We start from the raw sequence: 22,680 nt of genomic DNA on the forward strand, positions 1-22,680 counted from the left end.
TATCTGCACCTGCCTTTAGCACAGAAAATGCTGCTGCCAAAGTCAGAATGAAGGAGGAGGTCATTAAGACATTATATGGGCTACTACTAGATAAACAGGAGGCATTCAAAACGCTTCAAGTTATTAAGAGACCAGGACCAGATGGATCATCAAAGATTCATAGGGAAGTAAGACAGGGAGGCAGTGACCATAATCATCCAACCCTTCTCAGATACAGCAGTGACGCCAGACAACTTGGAAACTGTCTGATACCTTTTCTTCCAAATAATAACCCAGTAACAACAGACTAGTTGGTTTCGTTATTTATAGAATTCCTACAGTGTGGAAACAGGCCCTTTGGCCCAACCAATCCACGCCGAACCTCAGAGCATTCCACTCAGATCCATTCCCCTAAAACCCACCTAATTTACACATCCCTGAATGCTACAGGCCAATTTAACATGGCCAATCTACATAGCCTGCATATCTTTTGACTGTGGGAGGAAAGTGGAGCACCTGCAGGAAAGCCACATTCACACGGGGAGAATGTGCAAACTCCACACAGACAGTCGCACCAAGGTTGGAATCGAACCCAGGTCCCTGGTGCTGTGAGGCAGCAGTGCTGACCACTGAGCTACCGTGTTGCCCAGTGGTGAGAAAGCTTTTAGAAATAATAATCCAAGTCAAAGTTAACAGTCACCTGAGAAGTCAGAACAGCTTTGTCATGTATAAGAGATAATGGGAGCTGCAGATGCTGGAGAATCCGAGATAACAAAGTGTAGAGCTGAATGAACACAGCAGGCCAAGCAGCACCTTAGGAGCACAAAAGCTGTCGATTCGGGCCGAGACCCTTCATCAGAAAAGCAAGGGTCTAGATCCGAAACATCAGCTTTTGAGCTCGTAAGATGCTGCTTGGCCTGCTGTGTTCATCCAGCTCCACACTTTGTTATCTTTGTCATGTATAAGTTGTGTTAAACAGTTTGAACATAGAACAATACAGCGCAGAACAGGCCTTTCAGCCCTCGATGTTGCGCCGACCTGTGAACTAATCTAAGCCCCTCCCCCAACACTATCCCATCATCATCCATATGCTTATCCAAGGACTGTTTAAATGTCCCTAATGTGGCTGAGTTAACTACATTGGCAGGCAGGATGTTCCATGCCCTTACCACTCTCTGAGTAAGGAACCTGCCTCTGACATCTGTCTTAAATCCATCACCCCTCAATTTGTAGCTGTGCCCCCTTGTACAAGCTGAAGTCATCATCCTCGGAAAAAGACTCTCACTGTCCACCCTACCTAATCCTCTGATCATCTTGTATGGCTCTATTAAATCCCCTCTTAGCCTTAGTCTCTCCAATGAGAACAGACCCAAGTCCCTCAGACTTTCCTCATAAGACCGTCGCTCCAGACCAGGCAACATCCTGGTAAATCTCCTCTGCACCTTTTTCCAATGCTTCCACATCCTTCCTGTAATGGGGCGACCAGAACTGTATGCAATATTCCAGGACTGAGCTTTATGATGAAGACAGAGGCCCAAAGAACTTAATGTGGCTGATGTAGTGTATACAAATCTTGCAAAAATATTTTATTAAAGCCCATGGAATAAAGGAGACAATGACAGCATGATTATTAATTTGGTGAGTGATAGAAAACAGAATTGTGGTGAACGGTTACCTATGAGATCTGAGAAAGATACAGAGCAGGATTTCCCCAAGAGCCAGGCACAATTTCAAACTTTGCTACTGACTGAACTTTAAGCACTGTGAGCTGAGAGGAGGATAGCGCTAAACTTCAAGAGGACACAGACAAGCTGGGTGAATGTGTATACATATAGCAGATGAGATGCAATATAGACAAGCCTGAAGTGACACATTTTGGTAGGAAGAACAAGCAGACAAAATATTAAAATGAAGGTTACACTATAAAGGGAGCACAAGAATAGAGAGACCCCTGGGGATGTGTGTACAAATTACAGGAGATATTGGAAAATGGTCAATAAAGTGATATGAGATCCTTAGCTTTATGATTTGAGCTCGAAAAACAAGGAAGTTATGATACCTTTTATGCTTGGTTTCAACTGCAACATTGAATCCACATCAGACTTTGTGAAGGATATGAAAGTTTTAGACAACGTGCAGTAAAAATTCACAAGAGTGGTTTCAGGGATGAGGAACATCAGTCAAGATGATAGAACTGGAGAAGTTGAGGTGTTCTTGGAAGTGAGTAGATGATTTGTTTGAGGTGTTTGAAATTACGAGAGGCAGGGACTAAATACTTTGGTGGATACTGTTCCTGTTGGTGTAAGTTTAGGGAACCAGAGGATGCCAACACAAGGCGAGTGGCCAAAAGAAGCTACAGGCAATGTAGCTCATGAAAAACATTTTTAATGCAGTAACAACAGCATTGAAATGCACTGCCTGTGATGTGGTGGAGGCAGGTTTCATTAAGTCTTTCCCAAGGGACAAGTACCTGAAAAGGTTTGCAGAGGGAAAAGGCTAAAGAGTAGGAACAGCAGATTTTCTGTTGCGGACTTAGTGGGTGAGCAGGACAGACATAGACATGTCAGGCTGAATGGCCTTCTGTAGAGCCAGAACGTTTCTATGATTTGAATTGTCCAGGTGGAGACCATGACTCTGGCTCATCCCCTCCCAATGTGCCTGGCCACCAGTTTGTGGAAAATGAGTCAATGAGCAAGAATTTATTTTCTGAATTATAAATTCACTGTCCAATTTACTCTGGATTAGTTCAGTTTGATAGTAAATGAGCTTGAAATATTTCAACTGTTAATACAACTGAAGCTTGTACTAACGGCACCCAGATCAGTCGTACCCAAATTAAAAGCAGTATAATAAACCTCCAGTCACTGTGCCCTCCATTAACCAGAAATACTCTACAGACCCGAATTTCTGACTGACTTGTTTAAAAAATCAAGCTGTCATACAGTACAGAAACAGACCCTTCAGTCCAAACCGATCATAATCCCAAATTAAACTCGTCCACCTGACTGCACTTGGCCCATAACCCTCTAAACATTTCTTATTCTTTCTACAAATGAACCACTCTGCTTTAAAAAAAAGCCCCTCCTGTGTTTTTTAAAATTTTTCTCCTCACAACTTAAAAATATGCCCCCTAGTCTTGAAATCCCCCAGTCTAGGGAAAAGACACCTACCATTAACCCAATCTGTATCTATGATTTTATAAACCTCAGTAAGGTTACCTCTCAACCTCCTACGCTCTACTGAACATAGTGCATGTCTATTCAACCTCTCCATATAATGCAAGCCCTCCACCCCACTCTTTAAACGTTCAGATTACGAGTACTTAAATAATAATAATAGTAATAACAACAGCTCCTCATCCTGTCTCCATTTGCAGCCAGTGTTCTGCAGTGCCATGCTCCCTCAGTGCCCTCACAGTATTTCAGCACTCCTGTATTGTTTATGGTGCCTTAACAAACATGCCATCACAAGTTCATCAAAAAATCATAACCCTCAAGTAATCAGTACTTTTGATTAAACACCACCACCTACTCCACGGACAGATATGGAAGACTTTGCTCTACGTATTCTCATCCTTGGCTCTATCAGTGATTATGCTGAATCCTGTGATACCAGTGGGTTCCTGTAGTTTGTTGACTGTACTGAATTAACTGGTCTCTGCCTGACTGAATCAAACAGAGCTCCTGGGCCATGGAGGGGGGAGCCTGATTTCTGCTGGCCAGTGAGCACACATTGGGAACCAGGAGGAAGAGTGGCTTTCATGTTACCCAAGATTAATCTTCCCCCCTGAACTTCATGCTTATGGCTTTTGAAGCCAGCTGTAGTCATACAATGGGCACAGAAGACAGCTCCAGACAGGTGACAGACAAAGGAGCAAAGTCACTTTTTGTAAGGATGAGGAGGAAAGAGAAAAGGGAACAAAGAGGGTATGCAAAGACAGAGAGAGAGAGAGAGAGAGAGAGAGAGAGAAGAATAGAAAATAGGGAGGTAGGTTTTAGAGGGGAGATCAGGCCATTCAGTCCATCAAACCCACTCCGTCATTCAATGTGATTATGGCTGTCCCCTTTTCTTGCCATATCCTTTGATTCTTTTAGCTCTAAGAACTATATCTGACTCTTTCATGAAAATATTCTATGTTTTGGCTTCAACGGCTTCCTGTAGCAGAGAATTCCACAGACTCACCACTCACTGGGTGAAGAAATGTTTCATCTCAGTCCTCGATAATCGCTCTTGCATAGCATCCCTACAGCATGGAAGCAGGCCATTTGGCCCATTGGGTCCACATCAACCAACCTGATCCCTATAACTCTGCATTTCCTACGGCTAACCCACCCAACCTACACATTCCTGGATACTATGGGCAATTTAGCATGGCCAATCCAACTCATCTACACATCTTTGGACTGCAGGAGGAAACCAGAGCACCTGGAGGAAACCCACCCAATGGGCCAAATGGCCTGCTTCCATGCTGTAGGGATGCTATGCAAGATACAGGGAGAACGTGCAAACTCCACACAGTCACCCAAGGGTGGAACGGAACCCAGGTCCCTGGCACTGTGAGGCAGTAGTGCTAACCACCAAGTCTCTGTGCTGCCCTTTAGACTGTGCATCTTTAGGCTGTGACCTTTGGCTCTGGACTTCCCAGTCATTGGGAACATCCTTCCTGTAATTACCCTGGGTCGTTCAGTTACAATTTTATAGGTTTCCATGAGATCACCCCCATTCTTCTAAACTCCCGTGAATATAGCCCTAACCGACCAGTCTCTCTTCATGTCTATCCTGCTGTCCCAGGAATCAGTCTGCTAAAACTTTGTGGCACACCTCCCATTGCCATAACATCATTCCTCAGGGAAGGAGACCAAAACTGCATGTATTACTCTGGGGGTGGTTTTACCAAGGCCCTGTACCATTGCAGCAAGACATCCCTGCTCCTGGACTTGCATCCTCTTGTTGTGAAGCCAACAAACCATTTACCTCTACTGGCTGTTGCACCTACACGCGCATTTTCAGCGACAGCTATCTAAGGACATCCAGGTCTTGTGTCCCCCCCCACCCCACATTCTCCAATCTCTATCCCTGTTGGATGAAGGGTTGGGAGAAGAGAAGCAAAAAAATACAATCCGCTGTCAAGAATACCTGCTTAAATTGGACCATAATATCTTTTGAGAGCTCCATGTCCTTAAACATTCCCTCCAATTTGCTGGTGAAGGCAGCACCACATTCTACAGGAACAAAACAGGAAATGGTCAGAGCTCCAGACATCTCTAACTGCACAGAAATGGTTACTGAGAAGAAGACGAGACCGCCCTAGAGTTATGCACGAGCTGTGTTGACGTACCATGCTTCAGTTTGGACAGCATCGACTTCTCAGCATCAACAGAAGCACTTTTCCCTACCAGGAGACGCTTTGCTAAGTCTTTCTTATAGAAGGCCTCAAATACGTCCTTACCTATTGGAAAGGAAGTAAGTATTAGTACCCATATTAATTCACATTAAATGAAAATCAACTTGAATCTGGGACACAGCATAATTCAACATTAAAGCAAAATAAGTTGAGGTAAACGTGGAATGTCCACTGCCTCAGTGGAAGTCCTGCCCTCAGAGCTACAAGTTGAACTGGTAGTCTAGTAGTTCCAAAAGAAGTATCAACGACATGGAGCCTGGAGGGAGGCATGTCAAGGGCACTAATGGGAATGGGGCATCAGGCAGGAGAGAAAAAAGGACAAAGATCTATGGGGATACTCCTGACGTGTCCTGACATTATATGAGCCCCATCTCATATAATCTGCCCCCGCACAACCTTTCTACCCACCTTTTCAACAAAGTTATAAAAACAAAACAGCCTGTCCACTTTCACCTGACATCCACCACCCAGTATTGCAATAACTGGCCACTTAAGGCCCTTGATAGGCATGCAGTGTGGGTGGATACTGTACTAAGCACCTCACATTATGGGGAATGGGACCCAGGTGAGCAGGGAAGCCACAAGGTAGCCACATATCGTATTTCACATGTCCGCCCCTGACAACAAGCTCGTCAAAACTGTAGAGGCGAACTTTATTATGCCTTCATGAAATCTAACTGATAAACTCATGAAGCAAGAATGGTGCTGATTAGAATCCAACTCTATTCCATCTTGGTGATTTGTCAGAGAGAAATTATCATGCCAGCCTCGGGCCCCAGCTATCCACTCACTTCATGAATAATCAAAATCTCTTTTAAAAATACTGCAGCATCTGGTGCCAACAGGTTTGATCTTACAAGATTACGTAAACCTTGGCTCTTCTGATGACCCCCCCTTCCACTCTGTTCTCTGAAGTACCAGTAACTTTGTGGACTCAAACTCCACAATCACTGGTAGTTAAGTCCTCACTTTGCAAAGTTGCACAGACACTGGATTTACATTGTTGCAAACATACTCAAGGTATCCATCCAGAAGTTGGGTACTGACAAGCTGTTCGCCTACCCGGGACGTCTCCCAATGAGACTTGGCTCTATCTGCCTGTACCTTCTTTTATATTTTTTTACGGGATGAGACATTACTTATTGCACAGAGGACTGCAAGGGTGAGCCACACTGTCGTGCGTTTAGACTCATATGTAGGCTGGACAGGGTAATAACGTCTGTTGTCCCCCGAACATCTGGATTACAGGTTACAGATTACAGATACACTAGGTCACTGCCACTCCTAAACTCTCAGGCATCTCGAAAAGAAGCCACCAGGTGGTGATTAGAGGCAGAAACTACCTATGAGTGCAAGGGGTCAATAACCAATGTGTCTAGATAGCACTGATATTGCTGACAATGAAAACACTGACTTCTGAAACCTTTTATTTCAACAGTATTGTAAACAAATAGTTTCTTATTAAGAAAATAGAAATAAAACTGAACTGATTCACTTGATCATTGAGGTTTTTGCTGGAGCCCAGTTGCTCAATTACTATATTGGCTGAGACAATCGTTATCCAAGAGAGAAGTAATTTTGAGGTCCACGAAAACAAACCGATTGCATTATAAACAGGAATGACAAACCAGCTGTAAATCAGAGAGATGTTCTCACCATGAATAAATCTAAATATGATCATGATTTTATCCAGCATTCTTTCCAGTTCCTCATCTGTGGCCTCTTTGTTTCCAGCTCGCAATTTTGAATCCACATACTTGGCTACAAACAAATTAAATCATAGATCAGTGATGATTCACTCTGCAAAGTCTCACTGTGCATAGAAACCTTATGCTACCAATCTGCCAGTTAATTAACAAATTTTTTTAAGAAATCAAGCGTAAACTGCAAAAAATGTCAAGATTTGATCGTATGTGCAAGATATTTTTAATATTAAAGTGGAAAAAAGGGCATAATAATTAAACTAAGATGGCTCTTTGAAGAGCTTGTAAAAGACAGATGGGATGAATGGCTTCCTTTCACAATATTAAAATACGAAAGCCACTTAGGATGCGAGGCTCATTGGCCAAAACAACAGCTTAAGAGGAGATTTTTAACAGTGGAAAAAGGGGAACTAGAAAATCAGAATAAAAGAAAATAGGGAATCCAACAAATTTGCACCCTTGCAATGCCTTAATAAAGGATTCTAGCATTTTCTCGATAACGGATGTTAAGACTAACTGGCCTACGGTTTTCTGTCCATCTCTCCTTTTTTTGAGTAGAGACGTTACGTTGTTACAATCCAACGGGACCTCTCCAGAATCTAGGGTTTGGAAGATTACAATTCATGCACCTACAACCTTGGTCTCATGATACAGAGCATCAGGGACCAAAGGACTTGTCAGCCTTTAGTCCCAATGGTTTTCCTAGTAATTTTTCATTCACAATTGTTATCATATCAAATTCTTCGGTCCCTTTTGTCTCTTTACTTTCCAAAATCCTTGGGATGCTTTGGGTGACTTCCGTGAAGGCAGGTTTAGAATTTTTGTCATTTTCCAACATCCCATGAATGAACCAACAAAATGCCCAATCTCACTTTTTAAGTAACCATCATTCTCTTTGTCTTTTCATATAATTGTAGAAACTCTATCTTCACATTTCTAACTAGCTTTCTTTCACACTCTAAATTTCTCTCTCATTATTTAAGTAGTCATATTTTGCTGGCTGTTAAAATTTATCCAATTTTCTGATCTGCCTCTGATCTTTGCAGTATTGTATTCATATTCTTTCAACTTGATACTCAATGTGGTTGACTAGGAATGGGAAATCATTTTCAGCCTTGTCAGTGATGACCAAGTCCAGGGAATGAATAATGAATGAAACTATTAGGGGACGGAAACTGGCAAGGCAGTAGGATTAGCCAAGGTGCTGGATTGTGAAGGATGGAACACATTATTGCACATTGTTTTTATTAACAGTACTTCTGGAAGGGCCAAATCATTACTGGCAATCTATACTATAGAAACAAATTTTTTGCACATGTAAATGTAAGTTCTGTGAACAGTATTACATAGAAATATCTGTGGTGATATTGGGAACGCCTGTGATAGTTTAAAATTCATCACCATAGTTACTAAATACAAGAGATTAGCCTTACCTATGAGCTCAGCAGGCTTGTTGGGTCTCTTATTTATAAAAGTCTCAAAAGCTTCCTTCATTGTATTGACAAATTTTTCATTTTTAAGAAAGCACACTTCAATGACACGGTCGATTTTATCTTTGAAGTCTAGCAGCTCCTCAACCATTGTCTTGTCCTTCTCTGGATTAACCACAATCATACTGCCAAAGGTCTGGAAAATAAAAATCATTTCACACAAATTCTGAGGTTCTGTGCTTGGATAGACATATTACATATGAGGAAATGTGGTGAATTCATTTTCTGAACGGTTTACAAATTCCTACAGTCTATTAATATGGAGGCATCTTCTTAAAGATTATCATTTTTCTGAAGAGTTAATGCACAAGGTGGGGACTGCTGTCTCTCTGAACCTTCAAGCATGTATACGAGGAGATTGTATCAATTCTGATTGTATCAAAATCTGCTGCATTCTAAAAAATGGTTCACTCAAGAGAAAAAGAAAATCATCCTGTTTCCACAAATAAAGCCTTGTATTTATGCAGTGTTTAAAACAGAATGAAAAGCCTCAAAGTGGCTCATTGGAGCATTGACATGGCTTGACAGCAAGTCATGACAGCAGATGGCCAAAAGCTTGGTCAGAGGTAGGTTTTGAAGAAGCACCATAGAGAAGAAAAGGGAGCTGGAAGGTACAGAGGGAATGGTGCAACTTAGTGTCTAGGCAGCTGGAGGCAGACAGTGGTTAGGCTGCATGCTCCTTCTCCTCAAGGGTGGCAGAAACATTTCTGCTAAACTTCCAGCTGAGTAACTCAGAGGGGTGCAGGATGCCCTGAGTAAGCAAACTGAAGTAAAGCACAAAACGAAAATGAAAGAAAGCAAAATCTGTATTATTGTTAACCTTTAGATGAAGGAAGAAATGGAGAGACCCATTACAACATGATAATCATCAGACGTGGCATGTTTTCTCAACTGGAGGGGTACATATTTTAAACAATCATAGCTGATCAGGAAATCACTCTCCAGGGTTTCACTCCTGCTTTTAAACTCTGATCTCAGGGTCAGAGATATACAGTACAGTAAAAAAAAGCCCTTTGGCTCAGCTCATTCAAACAACTACCAAACTATTACAAAGTCCCATTTTTCAGCATTGAGTTCGTAGCCCTGTATACCTTGGCATGTCAGTTGCACATCTTAATGATACTTAAACGCTATGAGGGTTTTTGCCTCTCTCACCCTTATAGGCAGTAAGTTCCAGATTCCCCTCTGGGTGAAAAAGATTTCTTCACATCTCTTAAGCCGTCTATCTATGCCCCCAGTAATTCATCTCTCTACTGAGGGAAAAAAAGTTTCTCCCTGTCTCTTGTGTGCTTCTCATAATTTTATACATTTAAATCATGTCCCCTCTTGGTCTCCGCTGTTCTAAGCGAAACAATCCCATTCTGTCTACTCTCTCTTCATAACAAACTCTCCACTCCAGGCAACATCCTGGTAAATCTCCTCTGCATTCACTCCAGTGCCGTCACATCCCATAATGTAGATTCCAGAACAGCACACAATTCGCTAGCTGTAGCCTAACCAACATTTTATACAGTTCCAGCAGAAACCCCCTGATCTTAACTGTAAGCCTCACCGAAAGACAAGTATACCATACAGCTTCTTCAACACTTTATCCACTTCCGCTGATACTGTAAGGGATTGGTGGACTTGCACACCATGATTCCTTTGATCCTCAGTGTCTCCCAGGGACCATGATTCCTCTGATCCTCAGTGTATTCTACTATTCTTCATCAAGCATTCCCTTGCCTGGTTTGTCCTGCCCAAGGACATCACTTCATCTCTATCTAGATTGACTGCCATTTATCACTGACTGGCCAATTTGACCAACCCAACTATATCCTCCTGTAATCTAAGATTATCCTTTTCACTATTCATCACTCCATCAATTTTCATATCAATGAACTTATTGATCAATTCTCCAACATTCAAGTCGAAATCCTTTATATAAAGCACAAACAGCAAGAGCCCCAGTACTGACCCCTGTTGGACTCCAACGGACACAGACTTCTAGTCAGAAGACTCCTCAACTGTCACCCTTTGCTTCCGGTCACTCAGTGAATTCTGGCTCTAATTTGCCAAATTGCCTTGGGCCCCACTGGCTCTTCCCTTTGCTATCAGCCTCATATGCAGGATTTTATCAAAAGCCTTGCTAAAATCCAAGCTGACTACATCAAAAGCACTGCCCTCATCTACACACCTGGCCAGCTCTTGCGCAAATTGAATCAAGTTGGTCAGACATCACCTACCCTTAACAAAACCATACTGACTCTTTCCGATTAATCCCTGACTCTCCATATCCAAATTAATTCTTTCTTGCAGAATTGCTTCCAGCAGATTCTCCACCACCGGGATTAGACTAGGTGGCCTGCAATTTCATGATTTATCACTTGCTCTCTTCTTGAATAATGGCACCACATTGGCTGCCCTCCAATCTTCTGTAGTCAGTGTGGAATTGGAAACTTTTGCGACCACCCTTGCTATTACAAAACAGTGACTCAAACTAGACTGACTGTGTCAAGTGCACCAATATTATGTTGTGTAAAAGTCTAGAACTCTCCAGGATACCTGGGCTGGGGGTACTTTACATATTTTGATTATGTAACTGAGTATGGAGAGAACACAATTTATACATACCCGAATGTGGCTGGTTTCCATGAATAAGGGAAATTAAAAAGGAATGACGGCAGGGCTGGCTAGTGTGGAGTGTGAAAGGGATTTAGCAGTAAAGACAGTTGACAAATAATGGCAGACATTTAAGAAAATAGCTCATGGCTCAGAGCAAAAGCACACTCTTGTGAGGAAGAAAGATTCTAGGATGGAGTTAAGCCAACCATGGTTAACCAGTAAAGTTAAAGATAGCATCCAATTGATAAAAGAAAAACATATAATATGGAAAAGATTAGTGATAGGCCAGAAGATCGAGTTTAAAAACCAACAAAGGATAACCAAAGAAAAAATATAAATTTAGAAGGTAAACTTGCGAGGAATATCAAGGCTAGATAACAAGAGGATTTAAAAAAATATATAAAAAGGTACAGACCAGCCCTCTCTGGTAAAGAAGTCCACAGGTTCACTACCCTTCAAGCAAAGAAATTCCGTCTCATCTCGAACTCGGTGGCTCCTACTGGGAGATTGTGGCCTTTGGTCCTAAACTCTCTCTCAAGGAGAAATAATCTCTCCACATCTACACTGTCAAGTCCCCTAAAAGTTCCTATTAATTTCCCTAGTACTTTTTGTCTTTGTGATAGTTATTGCATTTATTTCTTCTCCGTCTCCTCTTTATTATTTAGAATTTTTGGAATGCTGTTGGTGTCTTGCAATGTGAAGATGATGCAAAGTATTTATTCAATTCCTGTAACATTTCCTTATGAACATAGGCTCCTTGGAAACTAATGCTAGGGAAATAGTAATAAGGAACCAGGAAATGATGATGGGATGAACTTTCAGGATGGCAACCTGTAACTAATGGTGTGTCAATGGGATCTGTGCTGGGGCCACAAATATTTACACTGTATATACAATATCTCCAAAGAGGAAAGTGAATGTACATTGCAAATTTTATGGAGGACAAAATTTGGTGGGAAGGCGAATAGTGAGAATGATAGAGTCCACCGAGGGATATGGTGGGATTAAGCGAGTGGCCAAAACGTGGGAGATGGAATAAAAGTTGGTAAAATGTGAGGTTATGCTCTTTTGCAGGAAGATTAAAGGAGTTGTAAATTATTTAAGTGGGGAAACATGAAGAAAGCTTCAGAGGGATTTCAGAACTGTTGTGCGGAGGTCACAAAAACTTAGCATCCAAGTTCAGTGGGTAATAGTGAAGGCAAATGGAATGTTAAACTTTATTTCTGAAGGAATGGATATAAAAACATACAGGTCTTGGTAAAACTATGCAAGGACAAGTCAGACTACAGCTAGAATAGTCTGAACAGTCTTGGTGCCCGTATCTAAGGAAAGCTACACCAGCATTGGAAGCAATCCAGAGAAGGTTCACCAGGCTGATCCCAGGTATGGAGGGATCATCTTATGAGCAGTGGTCGAGATGACCTGATTGAAATACACAAGCCGGGGAAATAATAATTGAGGAACCAGGAAATGGCACAGGGATTGAATAACTACTTTGCACAGAAGGTGCAAATAGCATTCCAAAAAGACAAGTCAAGAACCAGGCACCACAATCTAAGGGCCACCCAGTTAGGGCAGAGACAAGAAAGAATTTCTTCACTCAGAGGCCAGTGAATCTGTGTACTTATTTAACTCAGTGGGTATTTGAGGCAGTGTTAAGTATGTTCAAGGTGAGATAATTTTTTTTAATTAGTAAGGGAATCAAGGATTACAGGGAAAAGGCAGGAAACTGCAGATTCTATGAGGCGAATGGCCTATTTCTACTCCTACATCTTATGGTCCAAAAGGATCAGCTCAGACAATATTTTGAAGAATTACCTTGATATATTCATTCCAATGTTGCAGGAGAGCCTGCAGACCACCTTTAACTCTGCTGAGCAGTTGGTAAAGAAGAGCGAGGTCCACTATTCTGTTTTCATCGAGTAGTTGATTGAGGCCTGCAACAACCACCAGCTATGATGCAATGTCAAATCACTATTCCCAACAACAGCCATTTAGAAAGCACTGTAAATCTAAGCTATGCACAGTGTTAAGACTGGTCTGAATGAAGCTGGAAGGGAGAAACTTTATGTGAGAAACTGGTGTAGGCACTCAAAGATACAGCCACTGATGGAGAGTGAAAAGATGGACAAATCGATGAGTCAGTGAATGGGGCCTTCTGTCAGGGCTAGTGGAGAGTTAGGGACAGACAAGGCTATGGGGTTTTGGGAGGGTGGATGGGGGTGGAAGATTTAAACACAAAGATGATAATTATAAAGCTGACATATTGGGACAGGGCAAGAGTCAACAGGCATTTAGCAATGATTTGTGCAAGACTGGACACAAGTACCAGTTTTGGATCAGTTGGTGCTTATGGAGAATGGCAGATGGAGAACTGACGTAAGAAATACAGCAGCAAATTAGCCTGGAGCTTTAGAGTTTCCACAGTAGACAGCCCAAGGTAAAGGCAAGCTGGCAAAGTTAGAGAGATGAATACATGCTGTTTGTAGAGGTTAACAGGGCAGGAAATCAGGCTTGGTGTTGAACATGACACAGAGATGCTTGCACACTTTGGTTCAACCTGGGCTGGAAAAACGGGAATTCAAGTCAAGGATATGGAGTGTGTATGACAGCAGAGAAATTATAGTAAAACAAAAATGGTGTATCATAGCAATTTGCACAGCAATGGTTCATGCGAAGATAAAACATTTGCTCTATAAGAATGTAGGTAACAGCCAAGACATTACAAATATCTGCAAGAATAACTTTCAGCAGAAAAATCAATAAAGTACTGCTAGTGTGGGGTCCTAATATGTTAGTCAGGCAGATTTACTCAATTAGCCAAAAGCAGTGGAAGGCCAGCAGATTGTTACCGGAGGAAGTTAAACTGAAATATGTTTAGTCTTTCCGTGTTGATTTTACCTTTCTGAAGAATAGCTGTCAGATGTTCACCAAGCAGTTGCTTCTCAACACTGGCAACCAACCATTTCCTGTAAATCACAAATGTATCCAGCTATTCATTTACTGAAAATGTACAATCCACTCCCTACCAATAAAATAAAACAGAAAAATACAGGGTAGAGAATGAGAAAATGTGAAAAGCTTCACACAACCCTGATAACGCAGCCAATAAATTAGCCTCACTACAGGCCCTGAAGCAAGCATGTGGGGAACCTTTCCAGTCAAAATGAAGAAGTAAACAAAATAGGACCAACATCAAACATGAGCAAAGAAGGTGGGGATCCTTCTCCGCAAGGAGTCATTGTCAACCGGAAATCAGAGAGCCAGACACAGGGAACAACTAGCTCAGATTAGCCTGTACATGGACAGTCAAGTTTATTTGCTTTCCACTCACTGACCAATAAAGAGTTATCGATTGCACTGTCCAAGTTTTCAGGTCTCACTGACCCTTACCACGAGAAAGCTGCACACCAGGTAAGGACAACCACAGGAAATGAAGATCTGAGGACAGGGATCGGTAAAGGCAGACCATCCCTTTAAAGAATGAAAGATGGGAAGGCATCAGCATGATACAGACGTGACACCAATGGTCAAAAGTGAGCACATACCCAACCTTCTCAGGAAACCCAGAATGCAAGCTGATGGGTCAGAAATTAGCTTGCTCAATACCCTTGGGTCTTGTGACTGCAATACATGGGAGACAATGATCTACTTCAATACACTGCTTCCAATTCTGAATACAACAGATCACCAGCACTAGGAATGAATCAATGCTGTTGCTCTCACTTTCAGGTGTAACTTATAAACCTCCAGTATATAATGTAGGATGGCATCAGCATTTCTTTCATGGAAAAATCAGTCACTGGATTAACCTTTGCAAAGTAGCACCTCTCTTCTTGTGAATTATCTCCCCATCACTTATGAAGGTGCTCATTCTGGAGAGTTGTTCGCTGGATGACAGACACAGTCAATGAAAACTCATCACTTCAAAAGTGGGCTCACAAAGTCTGAGATTGTGCAGAAAAGCAGTTGTTACATAAAGAAACAGTTTGGATGTTTAGAATGGGTTCAGGCTCCACTCTGTAGGCACAGGCATGAACACTGCTTGCTGTTGAACGACAGCTCGTTAAAGAATCATCCAAGGTTTAAGGTACAGCAAGAGGCCACATTATTACATCTGGAGTCAGCCTCATCCCTCTTTGCAGCATATGATCCACCCTGGCTCTGCAGGTTAACGGACTTGAGCTGCAGATAAGTGAGTTGAGGGTTCTGAGTTTATTGCCTTTTCAAACAGTGTGTTTCTGGCCCATAACATCTTTTGTTTTAAATTGTCCCTTTAATATTTACACGAATCACTTTACATCCATAACTCCAGTCACTGAAAAGGCCAGAGAGCTGCATTTAGTCATTTGGCAATCAAGTGCAGACATGATGGCCCAAATGTCCTCCTCCTAACACTTGTGATTCTGAAACCTCTTCATTCCATAACCTTCTAAATGATGATTCTTTCCAGCACTTATCAACCCACCTCAACATGTAGAAGGGTTTCCAAACTAAGTACAGCCGAGAACACAGGTAGCATTTCTGTTCATTGCACCATAATCACTGCACTTAAAGATGCAACTCACTTTGGAAATTCTAGAGAACTTAAGATGGACTACTGAGAGCTCAGGTTTTAGAACCTTAAGGTTACTTTTTCCAGTTATCTATAAAAAAATCAGTTTCCCACATTGGTACGCTTCTTATTGCTTGTCCAGTTAGCATAAGTAGGTTGCTAACTTATAGGCCATTCAAGCACTGAGCCTGAAGTATCTATCCGATCAAAAGAAATACTTCTGGCAATAGCAGGAAAGTTGCTTATCTTCTCACTGTCCAATCTCCCTGACAAACAGATAAAACGATGCGCAAGTTATAATTTGGCCTTCCATAACAGCTCATATCTCTCACTTGCTGTTCCCGCTACTCCGAGCCCTAAACGTCCAAGTTTTAACTCTCTCAGTCTATTGCACTTAGAATATTTAACGATGCATGATCAGAGTATCCTCACCCTGCTGCAATTTCTGTCTGCATCTGTTCGAGAACATCCACACCTACGGCATGCACTTCTGTCAACTGGGAGCACTTTGCTGGGAAAAGCTATGTCCTACATAAAATAGAATCGGATTTTAATTTCACTCCAGACTTTATATATTAATGACAGGCTCAGAAGCTTCTGTCCTCGTCTAAACACATTGTTTGCAGGGTAAAAAGACCAACAGGGAGGGACAGAGACACGGTAAGAGACAAACGCAACCCTCTTCTCACACAAGGAATCCTCTATCTTCCCCAGATGTCTGCTTCAAGCATGAAGGTCACCTTATTTCATTTGCTCACCAATTTTAAACAACCAGCTAAGTACATTCTAAACAGGGCACTGCAGTAAAACACAAGGATCATTCCTTACTGTGTGCTTTGATCCAAGTAAGTAATCACTCTGTCTGTTTCTTCTTCCAGGCGTTTGTTTACATGGTGAAGGTATTCTGGCACCTACATTAGAACATTAAAAATTAAAAGAGAAAAATGAACATTGGTCCCAAGTGGAGAGCTAGTTAATAATCTTTAAGAATCACTACTACTTGCCTCACTCTCTTGCATTAGTCTTTGGCCTTCTGCTGCATATAAACAATTGGTCTCCTCCAAAAACCTCTGTTCAAATGATTCCCGGTAGACCTGTTTGATGCAAAGTCTAAATAATGGAAGCTTCTGTGAAAGAAAGAGTGAATTTCAGAGTTAAAATCTCCCTTACCTGCAAGTCTGACAGCATACTCAGCAAACTTCGGATCAAACTTCGGTCCACAGCCTCCCCGTTTCGCTCTTTTTGGATCAGCAAAAGGATCCCATCGATGGTTTTGGTCTGGACAATTCTGTCATTGATCACATGGGTTCGGAAAAGCTCTAAACCTATGTCCCTGAAAATATATAAGCACGGGGGATCTGTTATTTCTGACAAATGGCTAAGTATTTCAAGGCTGCAACAGGCACACACAGCCTGTGTCCAGGCTGTGGATATCCAGACAGCAATGAAGAAGCTGAGATCTAACGCTAAACTTGTGATCTGCAATTATAATTTGAAATGCTGCAAGTAACAGATGGTTTTTGTTTATTTATTGCAGCACTCACTTTAACAGATTGACTTGTTTTATTTTCAATATGCTTTCAACATGTTCAACCTTACGAAATGAAGCAAGAAAAAGTTTATGCCAGGTTGGATTCAGCTTCTCCAAAAACTGGAAAGGGGGAAGTGAAAGTGAGATGGTTGGGAGGAAGTAAAAAAGAAAGGAGAGAAAAAGCAAGTCAGAAAGGCTGGAAGAGTGGGTTTGGGGGACAGGAGGGAAGAGAAACAGAGGATAGCAGTGGAAGAAATGGAGAAAGAAGTGAATACAAGAATCACATTGCAGTGGGGAAGGTGAATTGCTCAGAGTTTGAGAGAGAGCGAGAATGCTCGACATTTTGGCGATTGAAATCTTGGGCTTCTCAGTCAGGAAGTAGGCTCTACAACGTCAGCGCATTTATCCCTCTGTGGTGTGGAGATCTACTGTGTGTAACCAGTTTAGATGCTAGTCTGCTCTGCATTATTTTGTTTCCTATTTTCAACCCTCACTGCAAACAAATGCAAATGGGCACCAGTTATGCACTCATTCAAAAGAGGAGATAAAATGGAATTTTGGGTGGATGGAACATGATCCCAATGATTGCAAGAAAGAGGTAGTCTGGGTTGGGGGCTCAAGATCAGAAATCCCTTAAGTTTAATAGCTGGCTAAAGCGGAGGTTGGCTCTCAATTGTAACATCTCTAATTTCATGAAACCTACAGAATAAAACTGCACAGGCCGGCTAGTGAAACACAAATTTGCGCAGGCAAGATATGAGAAAGGGCTGAAAAGAAAAGAGAACCTTGTTTCTCCCGTGTATCTTGAACATATTGATGGGTAAACTGCTGATTGAAATAACCACAGAATTCCCCTGTCATTCAAACTTAACAACAGCCCACGACCAACTCACCAGATAGATGGCAACATTGAACTCTGCAGAACATAGGTTCGGTCAAGAAACAGGAAGATACTCCTGATCATTATCTGCAGGTAAATGGAGACATTAAAAAGCAAATATGATTGCATCACAAATAAAAAGAAAAAAAATTAAATCCTAAGTCAACAGGACAAGCGAGCCCCAAGAAAGGATTTTATATCCAGAGAGCAGTTACTTACCATTTGCCGACAGTGGTCCTGCCAACATGTGTTAATCTTCTTCAGAAACAGACTGCTATCCAGTGAACCCGTGGAAGCAAAGTCAAGGAAAAACAGATCACCCCCAGTTATCAAAAGAACATCTTCAGGAAGATCACCCCATCAAAGTAGTTTGTTCAATTACCCATTCAGCATCGCTAATGCCATTTAAACATATTGTGTTAAATTAACATGAAACACAGCACGATAATGAGCTGAGACACCACAAATCCAAGGGAAAACTTTATAGTTGTTGACTTATTTATGTAGCACTTCATCCTACCACCTCTCACAATCTGCGAGTAACTGGTGAGACTCTGCAATAAGCTAAGGACATTGTTTATCCCAGTATGCTTACATTATTGCAAAAGAACGCATTCATCTCCTCTGAAGAATGTTAAAACAATGAGGTCACGTTCCACAAGCTTTGGATTACATTGCTGAATGAGGGTGTGATTTGTCATGGCAAAAGTGTTCGGAAAAACCACATCTATAGTCAGCACTTGAGAACAGTGATTTGTCAAGATTGTCAGCACGATAGTCACTAATACATCCCATTACAGAATTCAAGGGAAACTTCTTTTCGCAGACAGTGGGTTTAAAATTATTTTATCAGAACAACCAGGAAAATTAAATGGAGAGCAGAATGACCATCTCCTAGTATGCATGCTTGTAATGTGGAAGTTGCCACAGTATGGAGCTGTTGGGGTAAATAACAGATGCATTTAAAGGAATACTCCGCAAACAGTGCAGAAGAGTGTGTTTCCTATAGTCATATGAGGAAGGCAACAGGAACCCACCTTTACACTTTCCCCTTGATGTACTGCTCAGATTGAAAGTGGGAGGTTCTTGGAAACAATGGAGAGGAAAAAGCAGGATGGCAAAGCATGGAGAAACGGTCAAGAAATCCTATCCTTGGCCAGATCGCCACAACTCATTATAGCCACGAGGGAGGAAATACTGGAGGTTTTGCAGGTAGCGTTTGACGGAGAGGGATCGGAGGTACCTCATGTGAAACTTAATCAAACGTACAGGCCATTTGGGTCAAATGGCCTACACATTCAATGTCATCCACGAATGAAGTACAACATGTTGGTTTATACTCTCAATGAAGCTGAACCTATTACATAGAGCACAGATTCAGTAGGAAACGCATTTGCTTTAATGAAATTACCTCAAACTGGCATTCTGCTAGGCACATACCAATAGGATTTAATCAAGGTCCAAAGCTCTATAACAAATCCAAAATAGAATCAGAAATCACAGAATTCCTACAGTACAGAAAGAGGCCATTTGGTCCATTCAGTCCACAATGACCCTTCGAGGAGCATCCCATCCAGAACCACTCCCCCACCCTGGCCACACAATGCCACCTTTACCATGGCCAATCCACCTAACTGGCACATCTTTGGATTGCGGGAGGAAACATTGCTGCTTCATGCCATTGTGCCACAAAGCTTAAAATAATTCATTCCTTATTTGACTGCAGAAGGTTTTAACCAACAGTTAATACATTTTCAATGCCTAATTAGCAGCAGCTGTGTTAAAATCTCTTCCTTTGGTGGATTAACGACAACACTAAAATTGCTCTGAAATCATTTTCACTCTTTTCTTATAGAAACACGGCTTCCGCTGGAGCTGCACTTATCTGAAAGCTCAGGCAGACCAACAGGATAACGTAAAACTGTTTTAAGTGTACAGCACAATGCAACAACAAACATCTAATCAACACGAATTGCAGACAAAGCACATTATGGAAGAGAAAAAGGATATTCCCGGAACAGCAAAATCTGTGCCTTGACATGGTCTTCACATACCTGTCTCAGTTGTTTGTACAGTGTTGCTGACACTTTATAGGAACACAGATTCTCAACAGCCTGTGTGTGACAGAAAAACCCATTTCTATATCAATCAGATCGCAATTTTAGAGTTTTCTTAAAACTCATATAGTCACCCACAATCAACGCTCAGCCCAGCTACGTATGGTCAAAGTGCAGGAACTTAAAGGAGTGAATAATAAGATGGTGCACCAATCATCACTGGGATCTGAGGACGGAGTTAAAGCATAGATCAGCTGCAATCTAACTGAACGATGGAACAAACATCAGGGACTAAAATGCCTCCTTCTGTTCACATGCAACTCGGAGGATGGTCACCACATCAAGACAGCTAGATGCAAGAACGAAGACAGAAGTTGCTGGAAAAGCTCAGCAGGTTCGGCAACATCTGTGAAGAAAATAAAATCAGAGTTAACATTTCAGCCTTCCGCAGAGCAATTCTGGGGAAATGTCACCGGACCCAAAACGTTAACTCTGATTTTCTTCTTCACAGATGATGCCAGACCTGTTGAGCTTTTATGGCAATTTCTGTTTTTGTTCCTGATTTACAGCATCCACAGTTCTTTCGGCTTTTATACAGCTAAATCCAAGTTGGTTTGCAACACCTTAACTTAACATGGACTCCCTTGAGCACAAAACTTCCAAACAGCCCAAGGTCTCTGCGTCGAAACTTCTGATCTGGTACAGATACCAAACCAACATTTAACCCAAAGCTAAATCAAGAAGACCTTCACCCAAAATTAGAAAGGACTTTGGAGCAACAGTTGACCATTTGACCCTTCAAGCCGGCTCCACCATAAAATAATATCATGGTTGATCTGGTTGTGGTCTCAGCTCCACTTTCTAGCCCTGAACAGAGTTAAAGATCCAGCCTCTACTAACTCCTAGAGAAGAGAATTCTACATCAACAAGTCTTTTCATTTCTGTCTTAAAAAGGAGCCTTCTCATTCCATATCTCCTTGTTTTAGTTACTCCCACAAGAGGAAACATCCTTCCAGTATTCACACTATCCAAAAAAACCCAAAGAACTGCAGATGTTGGAAATATGAGTCATACAGCACTGAAACAGGCCCTTCAGCCCAACTTGCCCACATTGACGCAAGAACAGAAATGGCTGGGAAAACTCAACAGGTTTGGCAGTATCTCTGGAGAAAAAGCAGAACGAGGCTTCTGTTCTGAAGAGGGGTCTTTGGACCGAAGCATTAACTCTGCTTTCTCTCTAAGGATACTGCCAGACCAGGTGAGTTTTCCCAGCAATTTCTGTTTTTATTTCACACCATCCAACCCTCTTGTGAACTCATATGTTTCATAAAGATCCTCCCTCTTTCTTCTATTGGGTGTGGGCCTAAACAGTTCAAACTTTGTAAGTTAAAGTCCTTCATCTAAGGACATTATAGAAACTCTGGCTCAGATGTTAACCGGAGTACAGGAGAATTCACCTACATTTTACACATTTACTAAGGACCTCCTGACAGAGAAACATTCTTGGGTTTAGTCACAATTGTCATTTTTGCTGTCTGAAGGCAACAATTGAGAGTGTCAGGACTAGGATTTGATTTTTGGATCTGATGCTCTTAGAAAAGTGTAACCAGCAATAGACAGCCATACAAAGCACATGACAAAGTAGGTACCCTGGAGCTTCAGCAGCATAGTTTCAGGTCCCATTCCTCTGACTGGTCATTTGTGCTACGTTCAGCTGGATAATATGTAGCAATACAAACTTGAGATGGGCAAACAGACCGAATACTCCAGTCTCAGGTTATTCTTACAGCTTTTATTCCGCTCCCTTTTGATACCGAGCAGGCTGGCAAAGTTAGCAGCAATACCCAGAGCTGAGAGGGCACAGTAAATCTTCACCTATTTTACAAATTAGTAACTGTGAAAATGCTGTTGGCTGTAGTTACCTGATAAAGTTCTTCCAAATTATATTTTATTGATGTGCTATTTTGAATGGCATCCACAGCTTCATGAAGTTTCTGCCATGTGTCCTGAGTGTAGTTATCTGGCAATTTTGGTTTATCTGTTGAAAAGCAAACAGGAATCAACACCGCTGTATATTGGGCACTTACATTCCTGGCTTGGGATCAATAATAGAGAATAAAATTATTCACTACAAAAACGATGCAGAAGAGAAGCAGACAGAGACAGAGAGGCAAGAGCTGGACGTGGGACTTTGGAAGTAATTTATAGAGAAATGTAAAAGACTTTAAGAATCACATGGCAAAGAGGTAGGGGTGAGGGCACTCGAGATAAAGGAATCATTATAGATCAAGTCAAACAAAATGGTGAAGTGAATATGGAAGTGCAGAGTCTCCAGGGTAAGTGTAGAGGGCTACTTCTATAAATAAGTGGCTCAATGCCAGCCACATTTTAAAATATTAGCAAGGCCAAAGTCAGCTGACCCTCAAGAGATGCATCCCAAAGGTACTACAAAGTACTCTAACAGAACCTATTCTTAA

General features: G+C 41.7%; 1 protein-coding gene across 2 annotated transcripts in view; it reads right to left on the minus strand.

The window, feature by feature from the left end:
• The window catches only part of LOC125456845 (cullin-4A-like), a 46,520-nt gene that overhangs the window by 20,795 nt on the left and 3,045 nt on the right, over window positions 1–22,680 (minus strand). The window contains exons 2-14 of one of the 2 annotated variants that reach the window (XM_048540296.2): window positions 22,126–22,241; window positions 20,157–20,260; window positions 18,366–18,435; window positions 18,160–18,233; window positions 16,906–17,068; window positions 16,740–16,829; window positions 16,564–16,646; window positions 14,082–14,149; window positions 12,999–13,117; window positions 8,520–8,712; window positions 7,040–7,144; window positions 5,318–5,428; window positions 5,116–5,201 (exon numbers count right to left, since the gene is read on the minus strand). In XM_048540296.2, coding sequence (XP_048396253.2) covers window positions 5,116–5,201; window positions 5,318–5,428; window positions 7,040–7,144; window positions 8,520–8,712; window positions 12,999–13,117; window positions 14,082–14,149; window positions 16,564–16,646; window positions 16,740–16,829; window positions 16,906–17,068; window positions 18,160–18,233; window positions 18,366–18,435; window positions 20,157–20,260; window positions 22,126–22,241 — 1,382 coding nt within the window. The remainder of the gene's footprint in view (window positions 1–5,115; window positions 5,202–5,317; window positions 5,429–7,039; window positions 7,145–8,519; window positions 8,713–12,998; window positions 13,118–14,081; window positions 14,150–16,563; window positions 16,647–16,739; window positions 16,830–16,905; window positions 17,069–18,159; window positions 18,234–18,365; window positions 18,436–20,156; window positions 20,261–22,125; window positions 22,242–22,680) is intronic. The other variant, XM_059650473.1, reaches the window with a different exon arrangement.

Source organism: Stegostoma tigrinum, chromosome 12 (assembly GCF_030684315.1).
Source record: "Stegostoma tigrinum isolate sSteTig4 chromosome 12, sSteTig4.hap1, whole genome shotgun sequence".
NCBI classification, from domain to species: Eukaryota; Metazoa; Chordata; class Chondrichthyes; order Orectolobiformes; family Stegostomatidae; genus Stegostoma; species Stegostoma tigrinum.